At 36.4% G+C, this 26,175-nt stretch overlaps 2 protein-coding genes across 2 annotated transcripts; both read left to right on the top strand.

Moving 5' to 3' along the window:
• The first annotated feature begins 1,163 nt into the window (after positions 1-1,163).
• LOC107669132 (uncharacterized) lies at positions 1,164-13,968 on the top strand. Its single transcript, XM_016461253.1, has 4 exons — positions 1,164-1,238; positions 6,815-6,994; positions 7,069-7,204; positions 13,449-13,968. The coding sequence occupies exons 2-4, from the start codon at positions 6,817-6,819 to the stop codon at positions 13,966-13,968; spliced, it is 834 nt and encodes a 277-aa protein (XP_016316739.1). The 5' UTR covers positions 1,164-1,238; positions 6,815-6,816.
• Positions 13,969-16,635: 2,667 nt separating this feature from the next.
• On the top strand, positions 16,636-26,155 carry LOC107669145 (enoyl-CoA hydratase domain-containing protein 2, mitochondrial-like). The gene is made up of 8 exons (XM_016461268.1): positions 16,636-16,698; positions 19,178-19,265; positions 19,426-19,512; positions 21,196-21,288; positions 21,841-21,897; positions 22,603-22,790; positions 25,866-25,964; positions 26,068-26,155. Exons 1-8 carry the CDS (start codon positions 16,648-16,650, stop codon positions 26,143-26,145), a joined length of 741 nt encoding a protein of 246 aa, XP_016316754.1. The 5' UTR covers positions 16,636-16,647; the 3' UTR covers positions 26,146-26,155.
• The last annotated feature ends 20 nt before the right edge of the window (positions 26,156-26,175 follow it).

The raw sequence follows: 26,175 nt of genomic DNA, 5'->3' as shown, positions 1-26,175 counted from the left end.
GTTCAATGGTAATATGGCCATTTATGCAGAAAAAAAAACTTTTAAACGTAAGAGGGATGTAAGAAACTCTTCAGTTCGAGAACCTCCAGCAACATTTCTGCTTGAAAACTCTCATATAGCTGAGAATCAAATAATTTTATCAAAATTTCAGAGAGAAAGACAACTCTCATGTTTTTCCTTAACTCACACTATATTGTGAAGTGATAGAAGAGATAGAACTAATAGTGTGTATTTATTTTGTATCCCTTCCCTTCTTTATTCATGCCGGCCAATATAAATATGTGCTGGTATCCATGGAGAGCTCGTCATTGTCATTGGTGTAAGGTCCACGCACTTGGCCCAATGAAGGTATCCAGTGGTGGATGAAGGGCCTGACGGTGGCCGCTATGCGTGGGCCCCACGATCACAAACTCGCCAGTCTGATCATTAGCCAGAGGTTTATGACTAATACTATTTCATAGGTCGCCCATGCTTACCATTCTTTAAATAGTAGTTCTGTTTAGCCCCCTACAGTTACCCATGTACAACTTGGTTAATGCTCAAAACAATAATCAGCGGTTCTGCTAGAACCCTTTGTCTAGCCCCCGATAGTTAATATAACCATGTACAACTTAATTAAAGTTGAGACAATATCCAGCGGTTATGACCAGTAGGTAAAGCTCAAAACAATAATCAGCGGTTCTGCTAAAACCCTTTGTCTAGCCCCCGATAGTTAATCTGTAAATCTTATTTGCATTTATATAGAACATTATACTATTGACCATTCTGAGTGAATCAAGTGGAGGGAGGAGATGAAAAGGCACTGATGCATATGTGAGAGAGGCGTTTCCTGAACCACCCCTCTGTGGGGTGTCTCGAAGATGCCCGTGTAAGTTTGTATCGTCTGTTTCTCAGGAGATCAAAGTAGCTGAGTTTCTTTTATCCTTACATTGGTCACTGGTCATTATTTTGTCAAGAGCCCTAGTTACCCTTAGTAACCACCTGGGTGACTGAATAACAGTCTGAATAACAAACTAAAGAGAAGACATTGTGTGCATCTCATTGAGAGTAACTACAGCCCCGAGGGCATTTAGCTAAAACTAAAGATTATTTTGGATTATATTTTTTGTCTGTATTTCATTACATTTAGGGTTAAAGTGTTAACTTTTTTCACTTTCTAGCACTGGAAGATGAATCCTGCTTCTTAGTTTGAAATCTGTCACTTTTCAGGACTGACATCAAGCTGGACTGACTTTAAAGTAAGTTCCTTTCATGATTTTTTTGCCATTATGAACTACTAATGCTACAAACCTTACCATAATTTTATGTAAAAAATGATTTTTGTTTAATGAGAGCGCTTCAACAACCGCTGCTGTTTCTCAGCTGTGTGCACAAAAGCCTTTTTAACCGGAGACTGTCATTGAAGCTCTTGATGTGTGTGTGGGGGGAAAGCAATTTTTGCCATTGTTATGCTTTTGTATTAACGGACTCGACCGTTAAATGATTTTATTGAAGATGAGGAATTTATTTCAGATGCTGGTAATGATCGCTAATTAAAGCAGGTATATTAAAATTATTTTCCTCTCCTTGCTGGAATCCATTTATGATTGAGACTAATTGCTCTTCATGGCCTTTTCAAACATAATACAGTCTGCTGCTACTATCTTAGCTGATGAGTAATATGCACTGCTGGGAAAAAAAAACAGAATCATGTTTCATAATTTTTCATCATTTTTTTTTTATTGTTTTTGTTTTGGAATTTCAGGCTTTAAGGTTCTTGATGGTTAATATTTGATAGTTGTGAATGATAGTTGTGAAGTTAACTAAATCAGAATTGACCCTTTTTGCTTGCACTTGGTCTTATTGTGAATGATTCATCAATGCACATTATTCCAAAGAATAAAATGAAATAAAATAAAATAACGAAAATAAATAAATTAAATAATGAAAATTAAATTATCAATGGATCGATTCAAGCTCTATCATGCTTTTTTCTTTTTAAATATTCTGCTTTAGTCAGAAATGCATTGTAATGCAGAAGTGAAATGGATTGTGATGGCTGTTGATTTTAATATGTCACTGGTCATGTGAACACACATCTGAACTCTTCTCTGAGATTAGAAACACAAAGATTAGCTTTGACAGCTTTGACTTAATCATTAATAGAGATTTCATATGCGATGTGCAAAGGCATGAATGAGCTGGTCTAAGGTAAATATTACCACAGAGGCCTGGTATGAGCAAGGGAGATAAGAGGAAGAAGGAGGAATATTTTACTGACACAAACATATTAAGATCAGTACTTTGTTTAAAGAGAGTTCAAGGGAAGTTTTAAAAAATCAGAAAGTTGATATAGAGGTGTTCATTAGCAAACGAGCAAACAAAAATTGCTTATTACTTATTATGACATTTCACTTTACATGCACAATAAAACCTGTGGAAGCTCGTTTCCACCACAGGATAAAAAAAAAAATGAAAAAGGTAATTGCACGTTTTATCTCACAAATTTTCTTGCAATTATTGAGTTTATACCTCACAATTTTGTCACTTTTTGCTCGCAATTCTGAGAAGAGAAGTCTAAATTGTGAGATAAAAAGTCACATATACCTTTTATTTTTTTATAATGTGGCAGAAAAAAATAACTGTGAGATGTAAAATCAGAATTCAGAGAAAAATATCAGAATTGTGGGATATAAACTCAGAACTGCAAAATGTAAACTCAAAATTGTGAGGATAAAAATTAAGAATTCAGAGTTTATACCTCGCAGTTATTCTAGAAATATTCTATAATTCAATAAATTATTGTATAATTCTATAATAAAGTTTCTATCTCTATAGAAAGACAAAAAGTTGCAATGACCTTTTTTTGTTTTGTCTTTTCACGTGGTAGAAACAGGTTTCCATAATAACCAGATTAGCAAGTCACCTTACTAATGGATATACACTTTTTAAAGCAAATTACAGTAGAATTCAGGCTTGCAAATACTTCAGTAATATTGTCAGATAGCAATGTCCCCCTGTCCTTAGAGTTAAACTGATCTGAACTCATCTTTTAAAAAAAAAAACTTTACTTATTCTAGATGGGTATGTATCACCAACCCCGATCAGTTACACCAAGGCCAACAACATGTGATTAAAGACCAGATGCCGATCAATTACAAGCTAATAGGGCCGATGGAACAGAGAGATTTAAGGTTTTATCTGCAGTGCTTCTATTTTGTTTTATTCAAGCCCATTACTCATTCACAATGACCCAAACAGGCTGAAAGCAGCTTCCTCACATTTGACTGATGAACGCTGTGGAGAAAGTGCTTCATCAAAGCTTGTATCTCTTATCCTGCTGTGGGCCCTGTCTCTCTCTCTTCAATCCTTGATCTTGGAAAGGACTATTGCCTAAAAACGTTCTGAACATGTTACATGTGTCTTTACAAACTTGGGTGTTTAAGTCATGTATAAGACTGACGTTCAGTGAAGACCAAATTGTATTCATTTTCTGATCTTCACAGAAGCCTGTCACTGGTTGTCATTGGTAGTGTTGTATGTATGCATGTACGTATTTATGTATGTATTTATTTATTTCACACTATAGTATTATTTATTTATTCATATTTTAAATGAGCTTTTATATCATTATAGGTTTTTATTTTAGTTTCATTTAAGTTTGAGTAAATTTTATTTGTAATAGTTTTGTTTTTATATATTTTTTTTATTTAGCATTATTTTTATGTAGCTATAGTAATTTTAGCACTAGTAAGTTTTTTAAAGTTTGAGTTTTTCAGCAAATATCTATATTTTATCTCATTTCAGCCTTATTTAAATTAATGAAAACAATTTTAATAGCTTTAGTTAACAACTACAACAGAAAAACTGACCAATAATTACGTATCTTATAAATAGGGCTATCTAATTTAATTTAATCTCATTTAATTTAAAGACAGGTCACTAGTTTTTGTATCCAAGCATTTACTGTATGTCCTTGCCAGTGACCTTGAAGAAACATGGGTCACTTTAAACACAGCAGCTGCACTATAAATGCTAAATTAATGCATCTCATTGGTTTTAGCAGAGAATGACAGTACAGTGTTCCCAGCTATTCAGCATTAAGAATCTCTTTAGCTGACCCAGTTGTCAAAAAGCAAATGGGGATTTGAGTGAATGAGATGCTTTGAATAATTATATTCTCTTGACAAGTGGGATGGATGTGCTGAATATGGTTGTGCATAACAATGGAATGAGTAACAAAGTCAAGCTTGACATCCCAGAGAGCCCAGAGAGAGAATATACTACAGTATACTGAATATGAGCGCTTGTGTATGTAGGTGTATGTGTTTTCCCTGGTGCTGTTATGTTAGGCCTACACATTGTTTATATTTTGGATTATGTATTTGAAAGACATTTTTGTAAATAATGAATTTGTTGCTGATGTTTTGGCTTGATTTTTTTAAGTGCTTGTGTACTGATACATCTCATGAAAGACAGACCAGGGAGAGATGTGGAGAAATTGTGGAGACTGTAGAAACAGAAGTTCCGCCTTTTGGTTAAAAGAGCCAATCACCTTTTGAATGCATTTTAGCTGGATGACCCTGATTTGCACAATTCATGATTATTGGTACATTTGGACTTTATATACACCATTATGGCTGAGTGACGCTGTCACGTGTCCCCGGTTTTGTCTTGTGTTTGAACTTTTATGTTACCTTTTCATCCGATTCTGGCATGGCCTCCTGATCTACCAGTTCTATCAGGGTTTGAGCGTGGTGGTCACCTGATTCCAAGTGGTCTTTAGCTCTGCCCTGGTAGTCATCCGCATCAGCTCCACCTTGGTCTTCTGCTCCACCATGGTCTCTATCGCTATCAGCTCCCCTGTGGCACGGGTATGGTGGTGTCCTGCTCCACTTTGGTTCCCTGCTTCGCCTTGGTCTCCAGGCCCGTTAGGTGGAAGTGGAGGACATGCACACAGGTGAGTCAGTGGATCTAAAGAGCACTGGGGATCAGGAGACCACCATGATGATGCTGACAGATCAGGAGGAACTGAAAACACAGTAAACTTTGGAATCAAGTCCAAACACAAGACAAAACTGGGAACATGTGACAGACGTTCCAAGAGCCCTGATATTTAGTCCAAAAGCAATGGGTCATTCCACTGTTTTTTAATGCACTTTCTGCAGGTTACATGTTACAAGTGAGTCATTGAAAAAGAGTGAGTCATTGAAACAATCACTCGACCCTTTCTTTGAAAACACTGAATCATTCAGAACTGAAATAAGTGGCTGGGGCCTCTCTAGCTGCATTTCCATTGCAGATTTGTGCAAAAATTTTGCGATATTTTATGTTGATAAAAAAACTATTAAGAAGTGACGGCGTTTCCATTAACCAATGATATGCAACTAAAAAAATTTGTTTTCCTCTCGCGATAAATCATGGCGACGGATGTTGGTAGGTTTATGTATATCGCAGCCACTGCACTAGCCGTTATTTTTAATCCAAGGAGATGTCGGTGTGTCTTTAGCGAAGCAGTGTGGAGAGCCGCTTCTAAAACATGCCTCGGCGCAGCTGGTATAAACATAAGCATTGACTAGAGTGGCTGTGATCAGCTCCGGTGGCTGTGCTGGAGCCGTAATGTGCTGAATTACGTGTGTGCAGAGTAAATAAAAGATTATTCAAGCATTAATCCCTTAACTGTCACCCCCCATTTTTTAAAATAGGCATGCAGGTGCATTATCCAAACTTAAATTGTTGTAATTTATGAACACTTTGGAATACAGACATAAGGTTGGTCTCTTTTTAAAGAAGAAAATCAGCAAATTATCTCAAAAGTGGAATTTTCAAAAAATGTAAGTATCAAAAAGTTATAGTAGTTTAAATTTGCTGTAAAGAAAATGCACTATTAATTTTATTTTATATATAATAAATATTTTACATATCAGGTTTTACTCTAAAATTGGTATAAAATTATAGCCTTATGTCTAAATAAGTTATGTTCCAAATTTGAAGTTGATTTGAAAAAAATTGAGATTCCTGTGAGATTTTATTTAGGATTTTATTTATACCACAAACAGCCACCGGGTGCCATCCAAACTCCACTGAACTTTTTTTAATGCATTTTTCTGTCACAAATGTCTAGATTTCTTCAAAATGGTTTTCACAGGATGAATCTTGGGCTTCTAAGCTTTCAAATGATATATGATTTATGATGATTACTAAAAGATTTGATAGAGAAAAAAGACAACAACAAAAAAGAGCGCCAAACGTCCCACAGGTGGGACGGTGACAGTTAAGGGGTTGGCAAGGTCCCTTTTACTTAAGATCGTCCGTGTATGAGGTGTTTCTTAGAGGTTGTAATACATTAAAGACTTTTACGTACGCCAAGTGATCTGTAAATGCGAAAAAAAAAAATCCTTTTTTGAATTGCCTGAAAAACCACCTCATGCAAGCGTAAAAACGTTTTTGTGATATATGGGAGTTTTTGTGAAATTGACGTGTTTCCATTGGGCGTATTTTCAATTTGCAATTTCAATTTGTGCAATTTGACTGGTAATGGAAACGCAGCTATTGATTCATTCACTAAACCGAGTCATTCAAAAACATTCATTCGGAAACTTGGACACACACAGTAATACATTTTGTTTGAAATAGTGCAAAAATAGAGAAAGGTAACTGACAATATTGTGTATAACATGCAAGTTATTTAATAAGTTCTGAACTGTTGTATGAAAGCAATACTCGCATTTGTGCTGTTGGTCTGATTTTAGCTTGTTTTTGAGTGTGTTTTGTTATGGTATTGCTTTATCATTTTCGTGACTTCTTAAATATATTAACGAAACATCATCATCAGGCATGCGTCGTGGAGACTGGTTGCCATGGCCCGGTGAGGCTCAGAGACGAGACGAGAGGAGGGCCGAAACCAGACTGGCTGAGGGTCTGCAGAGACTCGATCAGGCTAAACATTACCACCTCAACACACTGACCAGAGAACAGCGCAGACTTCACAGAGACCTCATCTCTATCAAAACAGGTGTGTGAGGGATTACATCTCTCTAAAAGAAGTTAGAGCATTTAATAAATTAAACCATATCTCTTTCTTGTCAGGTAATCCCTGGAAAAGAGGAATCCACAGTTTGGGGCTACGACCCTCTAACCATGATGTTGGTCGCCCTGCTGCATCTTACAAGAGGACCCTGTTACCCATCATCCCAATGGCAGGAAAGGAGACAGACAGTCACAGGTGAGAGTAGGGGGTTTTTTTTGCGAATAAAGTTTGGTTGTGTCTTCTCACTATCTTGAAATTCTAATGTTTACAAGCAAAAATGGAAATGAGCATGAACAATTAAATATACAATGCTGATTGATACCAATAAATGAAATAATCGCAAGTATATGGCAAAAAACAATATAGTACAGATTTTTGTGCAGCTGGTATTTAAATATTAAATACTTTCAGGTATTTTTATACAATAAACATTCATAGCTGGATGCAACAAATCTATATGCTTCAGTCAGCGAAGCCCCTGATAATTCTGATGGATTTCAAAGAAAGTGTGATGTGCCAAGATGAAGCTAATCTCTTTAGTGCCTCATTATGTAACATGACTATCCAGCTCGCCTTCCCCTGTATCCCAGCTACAGCCATGGCATGCAGTTAGGCTGGGGTTGACATGGATTTCAACAAGGAATGAGAGAATTTATTCCACTGGATACTTGACACAGCACAACTTCAAACAGAATGTAGAAAATGAATCCGTTGCAATTAGGATCTCTGCTTCAGGGTATGATTCTAAAAAGGAAGCTAAACACCTCCCACCCATTCTATAAATGTTTGATATTGTATCTTAGACCCACTTTGCATTCAAAAAGTCGTGTGTAGGATAGAGCAACGGAAACAGGGAATATGATTACAGTTAAAGGAGCCCAAAACAAAATGTCCCTACTGTCCCTGAAATGCAGTATGTGTTCTTGGAATATCACACATCTCTGTTGTAAATGACAAAAAAATGTATTTGCTGTGAGTTTGCTAATTCAGAAAATTTGGACATGTGCAAATGGTGTAACTTTGAGGAAGGACTTTAAAACAACAACAACAACAACAAAAAAACAATTAAAGACATACGGTACAGCCATTTTTTTTTTTATCAGAATGTTACCTTAATAACATTAACACTTTTGTGTTAAATGTAAGTTGTAATGTTTAGTGTGTAATATTATTCTTTGTGTAATATTAATCTTTAATTCAGATTTGTTTAAATGTGTGTAATGTAGCCCAGGTAAACTGTAAAATTTATAATAAGGTCCTATATTTGGTTGATGCATTAACTGACATTAACTATCAATGAGCAATACATTTGTTACGGTATTTATTAATGTTTGTTAAAGTTAGATATGAAAATAAAACTCTTCATTGTTAGTTCATGTTAGCTCTGGTCCATTAAATAATATGAACAGATGCAACTTTTGATTTTAATTATGTATTAGTAAATGTTTAAATTAACATTAACTAAGATTAATAAATGCTTTAGAACTATTTTTAATAGTTAATGGTAATTAATGTAGTTAAATAATGTTAATAAATGGAATCTGATAAATTACCTCAGGTATCAAAATTTGGGCTGAGCAAGAATATTTTGCCAGTGAGTATTTTGTAAGGCTATGTGTTTGGCTGTACACACGTGCTAAGAGTTCGCATCAAAAATGAAGTATACTTTGGGCTTAAAGAAATAGTTAACCCAAAAAATGAAAATTCACCTCCTCAGGCCATCCAAGATGTTGATGAGTTTGTTTCTTCATCAGCAGAGATTTGGGAAAATTTAGCTTTACATCCCTTGCCCACCAGTAGATCCTCCGCAGTGAATGGGTGCCGTCAGAATGAGAGTCCAATCAGCTGATAAAAATATTCAATATTATGGATAGATAGATGACTGTGTATTTTAGCTGTAAGCAATGGTTTGAAGTTAAAAACATATGGATGATAGATTTGTTTCTTATAAACATGCAGCTTTTCGCTTTACAATACATCAATTAATGGACTGGAGTGGTGTGGATTACTTGTGGATTGTGATATTTTATCAGCTGTTTGACTCTCATTTTGACGTGATGCAATGCTAAATTTCACCAAATCTGTCCTGATGAAGAAACAGACTTATCTACACCTTGGATGGCCTCATCAGGGTAAGTAAAATTTCAGCAAATTTAAATTTTGGGGGGAACTATTCCTTTAAGGGAAACAGTCGGGGAGGACATAGACTAAAATGGCCACTTTCCACATTTGATCCAATTTGCTAATATGTCTGTAATCTTATTAAATTACCTTTTAGGTTGTGATAAAATTACTGGCAACCTCATGTGAGCCACAGCATTTAAAAAAAAAAAAAAGCAGCATTTAGTCTGCAGGCCACCAGTTAAATAGTCCTATTCTATATTAAGGAATGAATGTATTGTAAAACACATACATGAGGTATTCAGTAAGCAGCATTTGATTCTGCACAGGCAAATTGTTAGTATTGTGTGACAGGATCAAATTATGTTTTAGCATAACAGGATGATGGCGAGCTTGCATATATGTGCTATATGAATGTGAATATGTGTTTGAGGGTCCCTGGGAATGAAAGCTGAATCAGATTGTGCTTTGAATGTGTGTGTGTGGTCGGTAATGTATGTGCATGAATGCTTTCTGATTAGAGTCTGTGTGCAGTGATGGGCATCTGTGATTGAGGGGATTTCCTCAGTTAACCGCACCAGTGAATCTGATGATGGGATAATCACATACACACACACACACACACACACACACACACAGAGCCATCCATCCTCAAACACATACAAATGACTTAGTAAAATATTTATTAGGTTTTAGCCCTCTACATTGATATGTTCATCTATTAATATATTTACACTGCATGTCTGACTCTCCGATTTTCGATCAACACATTTAAAGAGATGATTGAATGAGAGTGAAGGAGGAGGTCACTATAAGATTTAAGAAGTAGTCAGTGAACCAAAGAAATTGGGAAAGGCTGTGGTCGTCTAACAGTCTAACATCTGGGCTGCTAATGAGACAGCGAGAGAAATCGCTCTCCTGTTTATTTTGCCCTTCAGCAAGACATCTCAGGTTGCTCCCGGAACTCATGTGAACTCAAGGTTGCTTTGGATGACAAGCATCTGCTAAATAGCAAGGAAGACACAAGAGAGACGGAAATAGACAGTGTTTTGACCATCTGCACTTCCTGTAACATCTACTACAGCCTCCTTCTGTCTGTCTCCTCTGTCTCTCTGTGGACCTGAAGGGGAGGTTGGTGGTACTTCGCCTTTATGCTTGTTAGGCAGACAGCCTGTAGGCTACCAACTAGTGCCTGCTTCACTTTATTTCCCCTTAATTCCTGTTTTCCTTCTCTCTTTCTTTCCTTTCTGGTTCACTTTCTTTACAGAGACACTCTGTCTTTTATGTTTGTTTCCTCTTCTCATTCTTCTTTCCTCTTCTCTCCCATCCCCTCCTTCATTCTGTGATATTGGATGTTTTTAGCTGCCCAGTCCATGTAACATCAGACCTGATTACAATATTTTTTACACATATTGTATTGTTTGGATATATGTACATAATAAGGGTCAAGATTACATACTGAAATGTGCCCACAATAAAAAAGAAAAGAAAAGAAAAATCTATCACAATGAAGCACCAAGTGGGCAGAAATGTAATCTTTGTACTAAAAAAATGTAAATGATTTTCAAGAAATGTTTCAACTTAACAACTGTAAAAATGTCAACTAAAAAGTAATAACATTTTCATTACATATGAAATCCATTTGAGTTTACAGATGTTAATCATTATTTTCAAGGCATTTCTTTACAAACATCATGAATTAATTAATAATTATCATTACGTTTTCTGGGAGTTGCACCACTTGACACTGTTCAACCTGAACTAACCTTGCCTCATCATAAAAAGGTCAAATTATCGACTTATTGACCTGTTGGTTGCACCACAGCAATTTTTTCCCAAATAGTTTGCAAATATAATTTTTTTTTATTTATGTAATAAAAGGTGCCAATCCTCTTTTCAATAATTTCTATTATTTTAATTGAGTTTTTTTATGCCCTCTTATAAAATTTCAGAATTAATTTGAATTAAAAAATGACATTACTCGTGTTGTATTTTCAGGTGTATTCAAGTCATTGTGGGTATTAATTGCTTTTTTTAAATGTAGTTTTGGTAACAATACGTTTTCATATGTTAACATTATTTAACTACATTAGTTAACATGAATAACAATGAAAAGTTTATTAATCTTAGTTAATGGTAATTTCATTTTTTTATTATAAAATCAATTGTATCTGGTAATATTATTTAATGGACGTGTTGACATGAACTAACAGTAAACAGTAAGTATTTTCATTATTTAATGTTAATAAGGATGAATAAATACTTTAACAAATGCATCGCTCATTTATTAGTTAATGTTAGTTAATGCATTAACTATCATTGAGATAGATACATTGAACAAATGATTAAATACAGACAAAAAAGAGCATCATGTCACCTAAGCAATAGCAGTGCCTCATTTAACCTTTGGGTTTACAGACTTCTCAACTCATATTCTTTTCCATCATACCACCAGTCATTGTGGGTATTAATTGCTTTTTTTAAATGTAGTTTTGGTAACAATACGTTTTCATATGTTAACATTATTTAACTACATTAGTTAACATGAATAACAATGAAAAGTTTATTAATCTTAGTTAATGGTAATTTCATTTTTTTATTATAAAATTAATTGTATCTGGTAATATTATTTAATGGACGTGTTGACATGAACTAACAGTAAACAGTAAGTATTTTCATTATTTAATGTTAATAAGGATGAATAAATACTTTAACAAATGCATCGCTCATTTATTAGTTAATGTTAGTTAATGCATTAACTATCATTGAGATAGATACATTGAACAAATGATTAAATAAAGACAAAAAAGAGCATCATGTCACCTAAGCAATAGCAGTGCCTCATTTAACCTTTGGGTTTACAGACTTCTCAACTCATTTTCTTTTCCATCATACCACCCTTTGCCAACCTGCAACAAATTTACAGTCTCTCTCTGAGCGTTTGCAACTGCTGTCTAGTGTGGCAGGTTGATGAGATGAGGAGGGGTGTAAGATTTACTGTTTACCTCAGCACTGTCCTGACATGACCTAGTCCAGCCAATCAGTGCTCGCTGGATACAGACAGCAAACTGCCGCACAAGACTGCCATGAAGCCAACGTGCCTGTCTGAACTTTCTCAGCTGATCAAAACATCTAACCTCATGCTGTGTCAGTCATACTGTCACACGAAACTAAAGTGAACTTGAGTTCCTGAAAGTAATGCGTTCAACTGTCTTTTAGCTACATAATGGTTTGTTAGCTGTACGTTGTTAGGGAGAAAACATTTAGGACTTGTCTAAATGCTCTCCTAATTGAATGTTGGAAAAACAGAAGCTGCTAAAAGGATGACAGTAGAAGTGAAAGACGATCCTGACATTGAAAATGGCCTGAGTATAACTGTGGTGACATTATCAGCACTCTGTTGAGTAAGACAATATTTCTGTGCCAAAACCTAGAGAACTGCCAGGTTGTCCACTACCTACAAAGGCAGCTGTCTTCTGTGGCATCATCTTGACTGAACGTTAATAAGCAGACCCAGACTGAATGTGCTGGCTGGTTTTTGCACAGATTTTGATAAATCTGCTGAGCTGAGAGTATTAAACTCTTATTAGTTATAAAAGTCCATTTCAAGGAAAGTAGGTTCACTCGGTAGCCATATTTGCAATGCCTACTAGAAGCAATTTGGGGCATCCAAGAACAATTTCTGTCTACTTAGTAGTAATAAAACACAGAAATAAAAAGAAAAATGGTAAAACTCACATAAAGGCTGCGTTTACATTTGTCATTTACATGCGACCTGTATCCAGATGTTGTCTACATACACATTGAAAAGACAAGTGTAAACGCTCTTTTGATGAGAATGTTATCCGATCAGCGTGTCAGAAAAAAAGACAGATCTGGGGCGCGCTTCCCAAAAGCAACTATGGTCACATGTTCCATCGTTACCAATAGAGTTCAATGGAACTTACCATCATAGTTAGCTAATGATGCTTTTGGGAAACGCACCCCTGATCGGCTATCCAGATAGAAAAGTCAGTTGATGTTGCTAAGTGTAAATCCTGCCAAACACGTCCTTAATATTTGTGAAAACCAAGGAGTCAAGAATTAGCTTGTTAGCATGGCCCAGTTAGCCTCTTATGAAGGAAAAAAGCAACTTTCTGATTTTCAACAAGTTGTATATTCAGACAAAAGTTGAGCAATGAAGATGTACACTGCAAAATAAACCGAGTACGTCATTGTAAAACCAATTAGCATTGTCAGGATGTCATTTTATGCATGCTGCTGCTGACTTTAACACTTTGAGTAATTATTTCTCTCTATCTCTTCTCAATCTCTCCAGGTCCTCTTCACTGCAGGCTCGTGTTCAGGAGTTTATGAGCAGTGGGGAGAAAAGGGCAGAACACTCCTCTGAGACGCTCTGTCTGCCAGACCTAAAACGGCAGCCTGTCGCCTCTCTCACCGCTACGAGCACAAATACAGAAAGAGAGGAGAACAAGGAGAGAGATATGGATGGAGAACAGGACAGAGACAGAGGGGCCCACATGGACATAGTGAGGGACAGAGAAAAACACAGCCAGAAAGACAGGGAATGGATGCTGTTCAGGGAACGAGAGAAAGCTAATGAAAGAGGAGCTGAGATACATGGGAATAGGTGTCCATTCTCTCCTGTCTCATTCCCCTCTGAGATGCTGGCTCCGGATGAACATTTAAGAACAGTTCACATGTTACCAAACTTTGCCCAGGCACTGGCTGAGGCCCGAAAATCAAGACACATCAGACACCGAGGACAACCGCTGTGCGAGCGAGAACTCACCATACGAGAGATATTTGCCCAGGATTCAAGAGCTCCTGCTCATTGAGACACTAAAACATTGGTTCTTGACTGGTTTTGCTTCAAGTCCAGAGTTTCCACTGGACAGCAAGTTGCGACCAAACACAGTGCCCAATGTTATATGTACTGTGTATGTATAACTGTATTTATAGCCGTATTTTCAGAGCACTCGTACCATGTTGTAATTACCGTAATTACTTGATGACAACCTGTCTTGGGTGTTCTACTAGAAGCTGTTCACATCCTCTGACTTAGAGTTAGTTCACCAAAAATAAAAATGGTGTCATTAAAGGGTTAGTTCACTCAAAAATGAAAATTCTCATTGAGACACTAAAACATTGGTTCTTGACTGGTTTTGCTTCAAGTCCAGAGTTTCCACTGGACAGCAAGTTGCGACCAAACACAGTGCCCAATGTTATATGTACTGTGTATGTATAACTGTATTTATAGCCGTATTTTCAGAGCACTCGTACCATGTTGTAATTACCGTAATTACTTGATGACAACCTGTCTTGGGTGTTCTACTAGAAGTTGTTCACATCCTCTGACTTAGAGTTAGTTCACCAAAAATAAAAATTGTGTCATTAAAGGGTTAGTTCACCCAAAAATGAAAATTCTGTCATTAATTACTCACCCTCATGTCGTTTCAAACCTGTAAGACCTTTGTTCATCTACGGAACACGAATTAAGATATTTTTGATGGAATCTGAGAGCTGTCTGACCCTGCATATACAGCAACACAACTCAAATGTTCCCAAGTCTGTTCTGTGTCAGCTGCGTCACACGGATATGTTGTTTTCATTCAAATCAAAGCGCAAACAACGTAGAAAACAGATCCGGCGTGATGCTCTGCTCTGAAGCTATGCTCTTCTGTGCCAACAAAAAATGGAAACTAATGAACTTTCCATTGAAAAACTAATGAAAACTAATCATTATGCAAATACCTTATTAACAAACTTTTAAAGTTAGACATTACTTTAGACATTACTTATCCAAGTATGTGCTAGCTACATTAAACTGTATTATGTCCTTACAGTAAATAATTACAGTAATTTCAACATAGTGTGAATGCACATTTTATTATTTGCATTTACTGTCATTTTATTCCTGCGGTCTGTGATCTTACCAGAAAAGACCAGTGACCTATTTTGGAGTCACGACCCACCAGTTGAGAACCGCTGAGCTAAAACACACAAACCAAAACACATGCTCACGAACAGTAAAAAAAATCTTCCTTGATCTTTCCTCTACTGAAAACTGAAACACACACACACACACACACATGAGAAATATATGTAAGTTGAATAGGTTCCCAACGGTAATGGAAATTGGACAATTGTTATTGAAAAGTCCAGGTAATTGTTACAAATTTAGAGGACATTTATAGCCTATATTTATTTATTTATTTATTAATATTATAAATATTCATTTATGCATGTATAATTTAAGCATTATGTATGATACGTATTAAAATGATTACAATAAAAAAGTATTTACATTTAGGCATTTAGCAGATCCAAAGGGACATTAGAAGCAATCAAAACCAACAAAAGAGCAATAATATGCAAGTGCTGTGACAAGTCTCAGTTACCCTAACACACTATATGTAGCAAGTTTTTTTTTTTTTTATAAATAAAAGAAAACAAGTAGATCGTATAGAAAAAGAATAGGGAACGCTAATGTTAGAGGGTCATTTTTTAAAAATAAATATTTATACATAATGGTAGTAGGCCTATTTGTTATAACGCCTTTAATTTTGGGAAGTGAAACAATGTGACAAACATGTTTAAGGGGACAATGGCCAAGGAGAGATCATATCTCTTCTATCACACTAGCCTATATAATATATCAGCATGTCAGTATGATACACATTGCACTGACACAGGTGTGCTGCTTAATCACCTTTCATCCGTTATTTCTTGCACTTGTAGCCTTTTGTAAGGACCCATGAAGGGTAGTTTAGTTTACTCAATGAAAGTTTGGTCTCTGATCAGATTAGAAACTTTGTATTCAAGATCGTTTCATTTTGATAATGACAAGCCCTCTTATGAGGATGAAAAAGATACTTTTTTTCTGAATGTCATGCAGGTTAGTGGTTCTGAGCTAATTTGTACTTCAGGACCCAGATTTTACTTTGGATATTGAGTGGCGACCCAAGTACCAAAAAGTTAAGAATATAGCTGCAAGCAGGGTTTACATTGCAAAGCACACTAAAGAATGGTCAGATTTAGTGTTTTTCTGAGAAATTTCATGGGCAAAATTCAGTAATTTCCAGTAGGATTCCATGTGATTCAAGAGGGAAATTTCAAGAGAGTGAAATATTTCCTCAGGCAGATTTTGCAACAAGTTCAAATTGGTCACATGTTGAGCAACAGAAAGTTTCTTGGTTGGAAAGTAACTACTTTGTGAGCTGCACACACTATTGATATTAGACATTGGACCTGCTTTGCCTGCAACATTTCGTAGAAATTTCCTTGTGACGGCATACAAATTACAAGTACATTTTAATGGTTTATTACATCTCATATGAAGAGTTCAGCCATAGTGCAATTACTTATTTAATTTGGCATCATTTACACTGTGATCACATCAGAACAGAAAAGCCACCCATATTTGGGGAACAGCCCACCAGTTGAGAACTGCAACCGTAGCCACTCCTTCAGTTTCTCTGTTTTCTCTTGTCTGGTTAGGTATAGTGGAAGTGCTGATGTGTCGTGAAAGGGCGAGGAACTCTCTGGGACGGGTGTTTGTGGCTCAGGTGAGTGTGCAGAAACCCCCTGTCCTACAGCATCAAACTCAAGCGTGCAGGAAGCAGAAGAGCTAGTTCATGAACTTTCATCCACCCTTTGTTCATGTTATGCGTAAATATTCCTGTTTGTTTCATGTTTAACCCTATGATGACTGATGATCAAGCCCCCAGTTCTCAGTAATCCTCCTGGTGTGTTAAATTTCCACCACGTGTCACAAGGAATCATTCTTTTTGTGATCTTTAGCGATAACAGATTCATGTAACACACACACACACACACACACACACACACACACACATTTATAATATCCATTTAGATTTTTATATTTGTTAATAATTGTAACATGATTAATTACAAAGACATAAATCTATATGAGCACCGTGTAATATGTTTGTTTATGAGTGATCTCTAAAAGAAACAAACCAGTTAAAAATGGTTTGACACTTTTTTTATCAGCAGCAATTATACCAATAATAATAATAATAATAATAATAAAAAAAAAAAACAATCAACAAAGCTGCTTTGTTTTGCATTTTATCAGAAGTGTGCATCTTCTGTCAGATACTTCTCTGTGTAATGTCATAATCATTGTAGGCCTACTTCATTTCACGAGTAGAGCTCTGCTGTAGTTATGAAACTGACCATCATATCACATTATCGCCCTCTGCTGATGGTCACCTTTACACAGTGTTGTGGACTAACAAATGACATCTCAAATTACGCTTAAATGGACGCGTCGCGTCGGACGCGTTACAAAGGTATTTGATTGGTCGACTGGGTGTCTACGTCAATCATGCAGTTTCGTAGTACGCGTCGAGTTACTAGGAGACTTTGAAGTGTGTAATATGATATGAATATGCACATATAAAACGCTTTAGCCTGTTTCTCTGCAAGCGTCCAGGTGAAATGTGTAAGTTTGTTTGAGGAAGTGAGTTTGAGAATAACAAGAGCAAACTTGTGTGTGTGTGTGGTGATGGCGTTTCGCAAACGTTCATCTCCCACAAGGCTTATTATTAACGGCAACAACTCCGGTTTAATTCCGGGTTGCACGGTTTCACTGTTGGTCTTAAGCCAACAAGATCAGTGTTACAGTATAACCTGCGTAAAGACCCTCTGTTGATCATGAGCGTGGTGCGCGGAGTGGTGATGAGGACCGGGAGGATTCTCACTCAGCCCAGTGTGGAGCTGATGGCGGCCCGCGGTGTGTTTGCAAGGCCGATCAAGCGTCTTTTCCCCCGGGTTTCTTTTACCCAGACCCGCTCGTGGTGCTCTGATGGGCCCATTGCTGATCGGGCTGAAGTACGGCTGAGTCGGCTTGATGGTGAAGACCACGGTAGGTGCATCAAGTAAAACACATAATACTGTGCCTGCCTGCCTGCAGATGCGTATAGAACGCCTGACTACACCTTACAGGTGTATTTGGACCGTTAACGTAACTTCCCAAACCTTTGAAAACAAAAGTTTTTTTTGGACTTCAGGTTTTGCATAGGCTACTGTAAGTTGTATTCACACCGCCATGGATATTGGAATATGATGGAATACGAAATTGTTATGGAAAAGTCCTGGAAATTGTTTAAATATTACATTATGCATTGAAATTCTTTGGTTTTCCTGCATTTTTCTGTATTTTCAACAATGACTGTATGATTTTGAGATGCATCTTGTCACACTGAGGACATCTGAGGGACTCATATGCAACTATTACAGAAGGTTCAAATGCTCACTAATGCTCCAGAAGGAAAAACCATGCATTAAGAGAAATGCATGAAAACTTTTGAACAGAATGCAATTTTTTATTTTGCCTAAATATCTTCTTTTTTTTTTTTCATTTAGTACTGCCCTTCAGAGGCTACAGAACATAGTTACATGTTTCCCAGAAGACAAAAAAAAACAAACATGCATTTTGTATGATCCCTCTTGGTAAAATAATTAACATTTTACAGATTCTGAAAGGGGGATGTAAACGTTTGACCTCAACTGTATTATGAATTATATGAAAATAAATATATGCAATGGAAATATTTTCAGTATATATAGTGTATGTGTGTATATTTATATATACATAATAAATATACACAGTACACACACACAATTAATGGTTTGACAGCACTAATATAAATAAATAAACACATTTTAAAGAATGTATGACTGTATACATATATAGTCTTTAACTGTTCAACTTGCAACCAACGCTGGAATGGTTTTTAAATATTAACTTAGTTAACTTGAGTAACAGATGTTCCATTTCGGTCTATTTTCTTTTTTCTGTTCCCAGAAAGTAGTATAAGAACTCTTTAACGTTTGAATTTGATCAGTTTATCAAAAGAAAGTCTGGCAAAAGTGTGTCAGGCCTTAAATAAATAACAGTGTACAAAGACAAAAATAAATCAGTCATATCTCTCCAGGAATTCTTCCTCAAATCGATATCTTCTGTTTTTTATCTTTTTCTTTCTATATGTGCATCAATATCTGTCTCTCTCTGTGTAGATGAGAGAGCTGGTGTCATCGTTGCATCATGACGCAGCAGTTCGTGTGGTGGTCTTCAAGAGTTTGATACCTGGAGTCTTTTGTGCAGGTTTGTAAAGGAATCTGTCACACAAAACCACTTTAAAGATGATGTAATTTAAAAAAAATACTTTCTTAAGCTCCTGTTTTACAGGAAATATCAGTATTATAAAGAGGAGTCGAATCAGATATTTGCATATGTCATAATCAGTCTTTTTATGTGTTGACAGGGGCAGATCTTAAGGAGAGAGCTCAGATGAGTAACCCTGAGGCAGAGCTGTTTGTACATGGCCTGCGATCACTAATGAATGACATCGGTGAGACATAAGGCTGATGTTTCTCATGAATATTGCAAAATGACTATAATCCTGTTCAGAAAGTGATGATACAGAACTCTGAATTCTGATAGTGTTGCACTGAAAAGGTAATTGTTTCCCAGCTGCAAATACGATTATGGCTGGAGGTGAGAATGATTGGATATGCATAATAATAATAATAAACACACAGTACGTGCATTTTCTCTGTGCCCTCAGTTTTTGCATAGTTTGCCATTTAGGGAAATGCTACTGTTTTATAAGCAGAAGGTTGAGAAAGAATATTCTCTATGCAATTTTCTAGTAGCATTTTATCAGAAATACAGAAATGAGTGATTATACGATGCAGTGAAATGCTTCTAATTTTAAACATTTAAAATATATGTATACTTTTTTCATTACAAATGATTTTATCAGCATAACATTTTAAAGCAGTACTATGTAACTTTGTCTGTTCAAAATTTGCTAAATGTATATAATGAGCGAGTACATCATGAATTCGTCTTCCAAACCGCGTTTTTGTCTTATTTCGAATCACTACGGTACACTTATAATAAGTACTTATATTTGGACTATTGTAGCCTGGTCGGGTCGTCACCGCTGCGGAGTAACACATACCTGCGTGAATCGCCATAGACATAAATTTAGAGAAGTAGCTCCGGTTGGAATGTTCTTCCGCGGGATGCGTGCAGTTCTGTTTATTAACCCCTAGAGCGCCAAAAGTTACATAGTGCTGCTTCAAGTAAAAAAAGCTGAGTTGAAAAATGAACATGATTATCGAATTTTTTTTAGTATAATGTGGTATTTTCTTCATATTCATTTTAATTGGCAACTTATTTTAGTAACCGTAAACATATGTATCTGTGTAACACAATTGCATGCAATCCAGTCACTACAGGATTTTCTCCCATTACAAAAAATGTAACACTCCATAATTGCGTCACCCAGGAAGTGACATCATTTGGACCCTTTCTACAACACGACAGGAAGACAACTAAATAATTGCTCAATTTTTACACAGACTGTTTTGTCGACAGCATTTAACAAGCTTAAAAAAAGCCTTCAACATTGAGATTAATAAAGAAATGGTTCTTGAGCACCAAAATCAGCATATTTCAGGGATTTCTGAAGGATCATGTGACTAGAGTGATGATGCTGAAAATTCAGCTTTGCATCACAGGAATAAATGACATTTTTTAAAATATATTCAAATATACAAGTTACTTTGAATTGTATTAATACTTGTATTAATAAAGAATTGTATTAATAAGGTTTTCTGAGAAACTGACAACAATTCTTTGAAATAAACTTAAACCAAATAGAAATATATATATACATACATACATACAGTGGGTACGGAAAGTTGAGGAAAAAAAAATTAACTTGATTAATGATTTTAGCAAATGGCTGCAATATAACAAAGAGTGAAAAATTTAAGGGGGTCTGAATACTTTCCGTACCCACTGTATATATATATAAAAACTTTTAAGTAACTTTTCTATTATTTCCAGGTTTCCAATTACCTTTTGAATCCCAATTTTTCCAATGTGTCACCTCTTTATATAAGTGTGTCAGCATTGATCACATTCAGCTGAGTGTTGAGAGGTCCAGCTGTTTTGAAGCCTTCTCTCATTAATGTAATCTATGACCTGTCTGATCCGTGTGTGTGTGTCCAATATGTGCCAGCTGCGCTGCCCATGCCAACCATCGCAGCAGTGGACGGCTTTGCTCTCGGGGGCGGTTTGGAATTGGCACTGGCGTGTGACCTTCGCACTGCAGGTGAGTGGCTGCTCTGACCTTCTGGGGCTAGATCACGGCTGCGGGTGTGGGTTTGCGTGATTTGTAGTCATTCTGTTTGGCACGAAGTAACTTTTCTATTATTTCCAGGTTTCCAATTACCTTTTGAATCCCAATTTTTCCAATGTGTCCCCTCTTTATATAAGTGTGTCAGCATTGATCACATTCAGCTGAGTGTTGAGAGGTCCAGCTGTTTTGAAGCCTTCTCTCATTAATGTAATCTATGACCTGTCTGATCCGTGTGTGTGTGTCCAATATGTGCCAGCTGCGCTGCCCATGCCAACCATCGCAGCAGTGGACGGCTTTGCTCTCGGGGGCGGTTTGGAATTGGCACTGGCGTGTGACCTTCGCACTGCAGGTGAGTGGCTGCTCTGACCTTCTGGGGCTAGATCACGGCTGCGGGTGTGGGTTTGCGTGATTTGTAGTCATTCTGTTTGGCACGTCATGGAGTGGGGAATCTCTGCAGTCACGGCATGCGGAGGAGGCTGGGTCCTTCATCTGACCTTTTTCTGTGATTGCATGTGTGTTTTGCAGCACATTCAGCACAGATGGGCCTGATTGAAACTACGCGAGGATTACTCCCTGGGGCTGGTGAGAAAAATTAATGAATAGATAGAGCGACTGAAATAATAAGCCAAACAGACAGCTAGATGGCAGTCCCATTACAGAACAGAGACAGATAAATGGGAAGTTAACAGACATAACAGGACAGATAGACTTAAATGGAAGAGTGAACATTTTTTGAAAAGCTTATACAATCTGTATTTTTTTTATTTCAACATGACATGCTAAAAAATATACTTAAACATGTCATGTTGAAAAATATACACAATAATAAAAGGAAAACATTAAATATTTAGTCTATGTATGGCAAAACGTGTTGCAGTCTACATAGATGAAAACAATACATACAAATGCCTTTGTATGACTTTGTATGTCTTCTGTGGAACTTAAAGGAAGATATTTTGAGAGTCTGTCTGTCTGTCTGTCTGTCTATCTATACAATTATAATGAAAACAAAAGTGAAAATAAAAACTGGAACAAACTTTCCCCCAAAGTTATTTTTTTAAATATATATTTAATATATTTTTCATGAATTTTATTTATTTTATACTATATATATATATTGTATTTTTTATCTAATGTAATGTCACATATCAAAATGATAAATTTTAAGGTTCAGTAAAACAAAGTACAAAGAACCAGTTTTGTTGTAAAATGGAACACTTAATGAAGTATCTGATTACTTTTTAAAGGCACCATAACTAAACCATCATTTTTGTGTATGTATATCAGGAGGCAGTCAAAGGTTGCCCCGGACAGTCGGCTTTGCCATCGCAAAGGAGCTGATTTTTACAGGCCGGCGTGTCGGGGGTGAACAGGCTGCAGAGTTGGGGCTGGTAAACCGCTCCTTGCCACAGAACCAGACAGGAGACGCAGCCCACAAAGCGGCTCTTAGTCTCGCACGAGAGATTCTGCCTCAGGTGAGTCTGCAGGACATTTCCATCCACACACTGCAAAAAATGGCTTATCTTAGTATTTTTGCCTTGTTTCTAGTCAAAATATCTAAAAATTCTTAAATCAAGATACGTTTACTAGAGAAGCAAAATAACTTAAGGTATTTAGTCTTGTTTCAAGGGAAAAAAAAAAAACTAAATTAAGTGCATTTTGCTTAAAACAAGTAAAATTATCTGCCAGTGGGGTACGTAAAATACTCTTGATTTAAGAATATTTTACTTACCCCACTGGCAGATAATTTTACTTGTTTTGATCAAAATGCACTTAATTTAGTTTTTTCCCCTTTGAAACAAGACTAAATACCTTAAGTTATTTTGCTTATCTAGTAAAAGTATCTTGATTTAAGAATTTTTAGATATTTTGACTAGAAACAAGACAAAAATACTAAGTAAGATAAGCCATTTTTTGCAGTGCATTTACTTCTTCTCTCAGTCTTAGACACTTTTTAACTAAACATAATTTTTTTAAAATTAAACAATGGTTTACTGAACAAATTGCTCTTTCTTTAAATAAATTCAGCTAGAATTAAAATTTTCTTAGGGATAAAAATCTCAGTTTCTGCACTAAAGTATAGGGAGCCCTTTTACATCACTATAAGGTTACAGTTAACAACAGAGCCCAAACTTAAATTCAATTACTATTTATTTTTAACTATAATAATCAACACTCAAATTAAACAAATTGTATGCAAACATGTAAATTATTTTTAAATTAACTTCTACATTCTAAAACATGCTGGGTTAAATACAACCCAGCGCTGGGTAAAATATGGACAAACTCAGCGAATTCGACAGGCTGCCCATGAATATGTATGGCCTGAAGACGGACCTGGCTCAAATGTGCCATCCCAGTCTTCCCTCATGCCCAAAAGTGTCCAGAGCACACAATTAACAAGATAAACAACATAATGGTACAAAAGACACATGCGTAATCGACTGCATGACCTTGTTATTCATTGCCTTCGGAGCAAACCTGAAAATACGTGTCATATCGTCATCATTATATGACTTGGCATGTAGATTTGTGGAACTGGAATCTTCTGTACTGTACTAAACTGTCTCGTGACAATGAGAACATCCTGCTTTTCTGGTTTTCCCTGTGATTGGCAAGTCATTATATTGGATTAAAATGAAGATGGCCTATTTAGGTCAGTGTGGGAACGTCATTCAGACACGTCATGCCACAATAACTTTTGTCAGCACTTCTGCCCACCTGACTTAACTGTGTCATGATTGTGACTGTGTGTCTTAGACAGGACACAGTGCAGATTTTACAATTACAGTGAAAGATAATAAACAAAGGCCTGTTTTATAGGCAGACTTACACTACCGTTTCAGAAATTAATACTTTTATTCAGCAAGGAACGCATTTAATTAATTGACAGTAAAGATATTTACCTTGATACAAATAATTTATATTTCGAATAAATGCTGTTATTTTGAACTTTCTATTTATCAGAGAATCCTGAAAAAATGTATCACAGTTTCACAAATGTATCACAAATCAGCATATTAGAATGATTTCCGAAGGGTCATGTGACACTGAAGACTAGAGTAATGATGCTGAAAATTCAGCTTTGAATCACAGGAATAAATTACTTTTTTTTTTTTTTTTATCTATAAAAATAAAAAAAGAGTTACTTTAAATGGTAATAACAATACCATACAATTACAATATTACTGTTTTTACTGTATTTTTAATCAAATAAATGCAGCCTTGGTGACACTTGTTTGAGAAACATGATAAAAGTATTATTGTTGTACTTCTTGCCATCATTCCTGTTACTATTGTTCATAAATGGTGTTAAAGCTACAACAAAAACAAAAAATAAAACAAAAAATAAACGGAATATATTATGGGTAATCTTCATTGCTCAAAATCTGAAGGACCGGTATTGACGATAATCATGATACTCAAAAGATAATAAACAATACATATTAAGCTGTAGGTATACCACTGATCTACAAACACGTTTGACAAAATTTCCAAGGTATTTGAACAAAAACCTTTATTTTGTGGAAAACACAGTGATCTAAATTAGAGAACAATAACAACTGTCGCACGAAAGATTACAACTAAACTTTTGGCAGTAGGAAGTTAGAGGCCCTCGCTTTCAATGACTTTAGCACATCTGTGGCTGCAGGACATCACTAGTTTCTCACACTGCTGTGGTGTGATCTTGGTCCACTGTTCTTCCACTCTCTTCCATAGTTTGGTGACTGTAGTGGGCTTCTTTGCCATAACTTTGTCGCCAAGGATTTTCCAGAGATTTTCAGTCGGGTTTAGATCAAGACTCTGGGCCGGCCATTTAATTATTTCAATGTTCTAAGCTTCAAGGAACTGCTTTACCTGCACATTCAGTCCGACTTCTCTTAAACGTCCCGAGACAGATCCAGACCCTGTTCAGCACTGAACTGGCAAGCAATTCCAGCTGCAGTGTTGAACCGATTTCCTATTGAGAGTCTCTGCATTATCCTGTCTTCTCGTGCATTTGTCTTACGTGGACGACCAGACTTTTTGGGGACTTGAATGAAATAGTGTCATTGTAAAGCTGCAATATTATAGAAATCACAGATTTGGAATGACCAGCTTCTCTTGCAGTGGCTGAAAGGGTCTTCCATTTGGCCTTCATCTGGACAACCTCCTGTCGCAGGGTTTCAGTCACCTCAGAGCAGCCCGCCATCTTACAATCTCAGGGAAAATTGGAGGAATGCTGCCAGTTAAATAGGGTTTGTCATACAATTAAGGAAATTAGCAACATGTGCCAAATTAACACAAATAACTTGTATGTTCTCTAATTTTGATTAGAGTTCTTTTTCCAATATCTCACTGAAGTTTTTGATACTGTGCTTCAGAGTAAAATTAATTTATGAAATATGCTTAAACTGCCCTTATACTCCGGTTAGGATAACTTCAAATAGGACTAAGCAGTGACCTTGAAATTTAGGAAATTGTAGGTTCTCTCATTTTGATCTCCACTGTACATAACAGAAAATAAAAAATGAAACAGGAAATTTGTGTTTGTTTTCCTTCCTCCCCAGGCCCCGATTGCCATGCGAATGGCTAAAGTAGCCATGAATCGAGGCGCGGAGGTGGACATCTCTTCAGGAATGGCTATTGAGGGAATGTGTTACGCCAGGGTGAGTTATACATACATAAACCATATGAAACAAATCTGCACTATTTGATTTTGTTGCAGTATTTTGTGTACTTGGTTTGACTGAATGTTTTATGGTTTCTCAGCTCATTCCTACACGGGACAGACAAGAGGGCATGGCTGCGTTTATAGAGAAGAGGCCCCCAAGGTACATTGGAGAGTGAATATCTGAAGGTTTTAAACCTGCACAACAT

Source organism: Sinocyclocheilus anshuiensis, unplaced genomic scaffold, assembly GCF_001515605.1.
Source record: "Sinocyclocheilus anshuiensis isolate Anshui unplaced genomic scaffold, SAMN03320099.WGS_v1.1 scaffold400, whole genome shotgun sequence".
Lineage (NCBI taxonomy): Eukaryota > Metazoa > Chordata > Actinopteri > Cypriniformes > Cyprinidae > Sinocyclocheilus > Sinocyclocheilus anshuiensis.
Note: the sequence above shows the minus strand (reverse complement) of the source record. Positions and strands in the feature narration are given on the sequence as shown.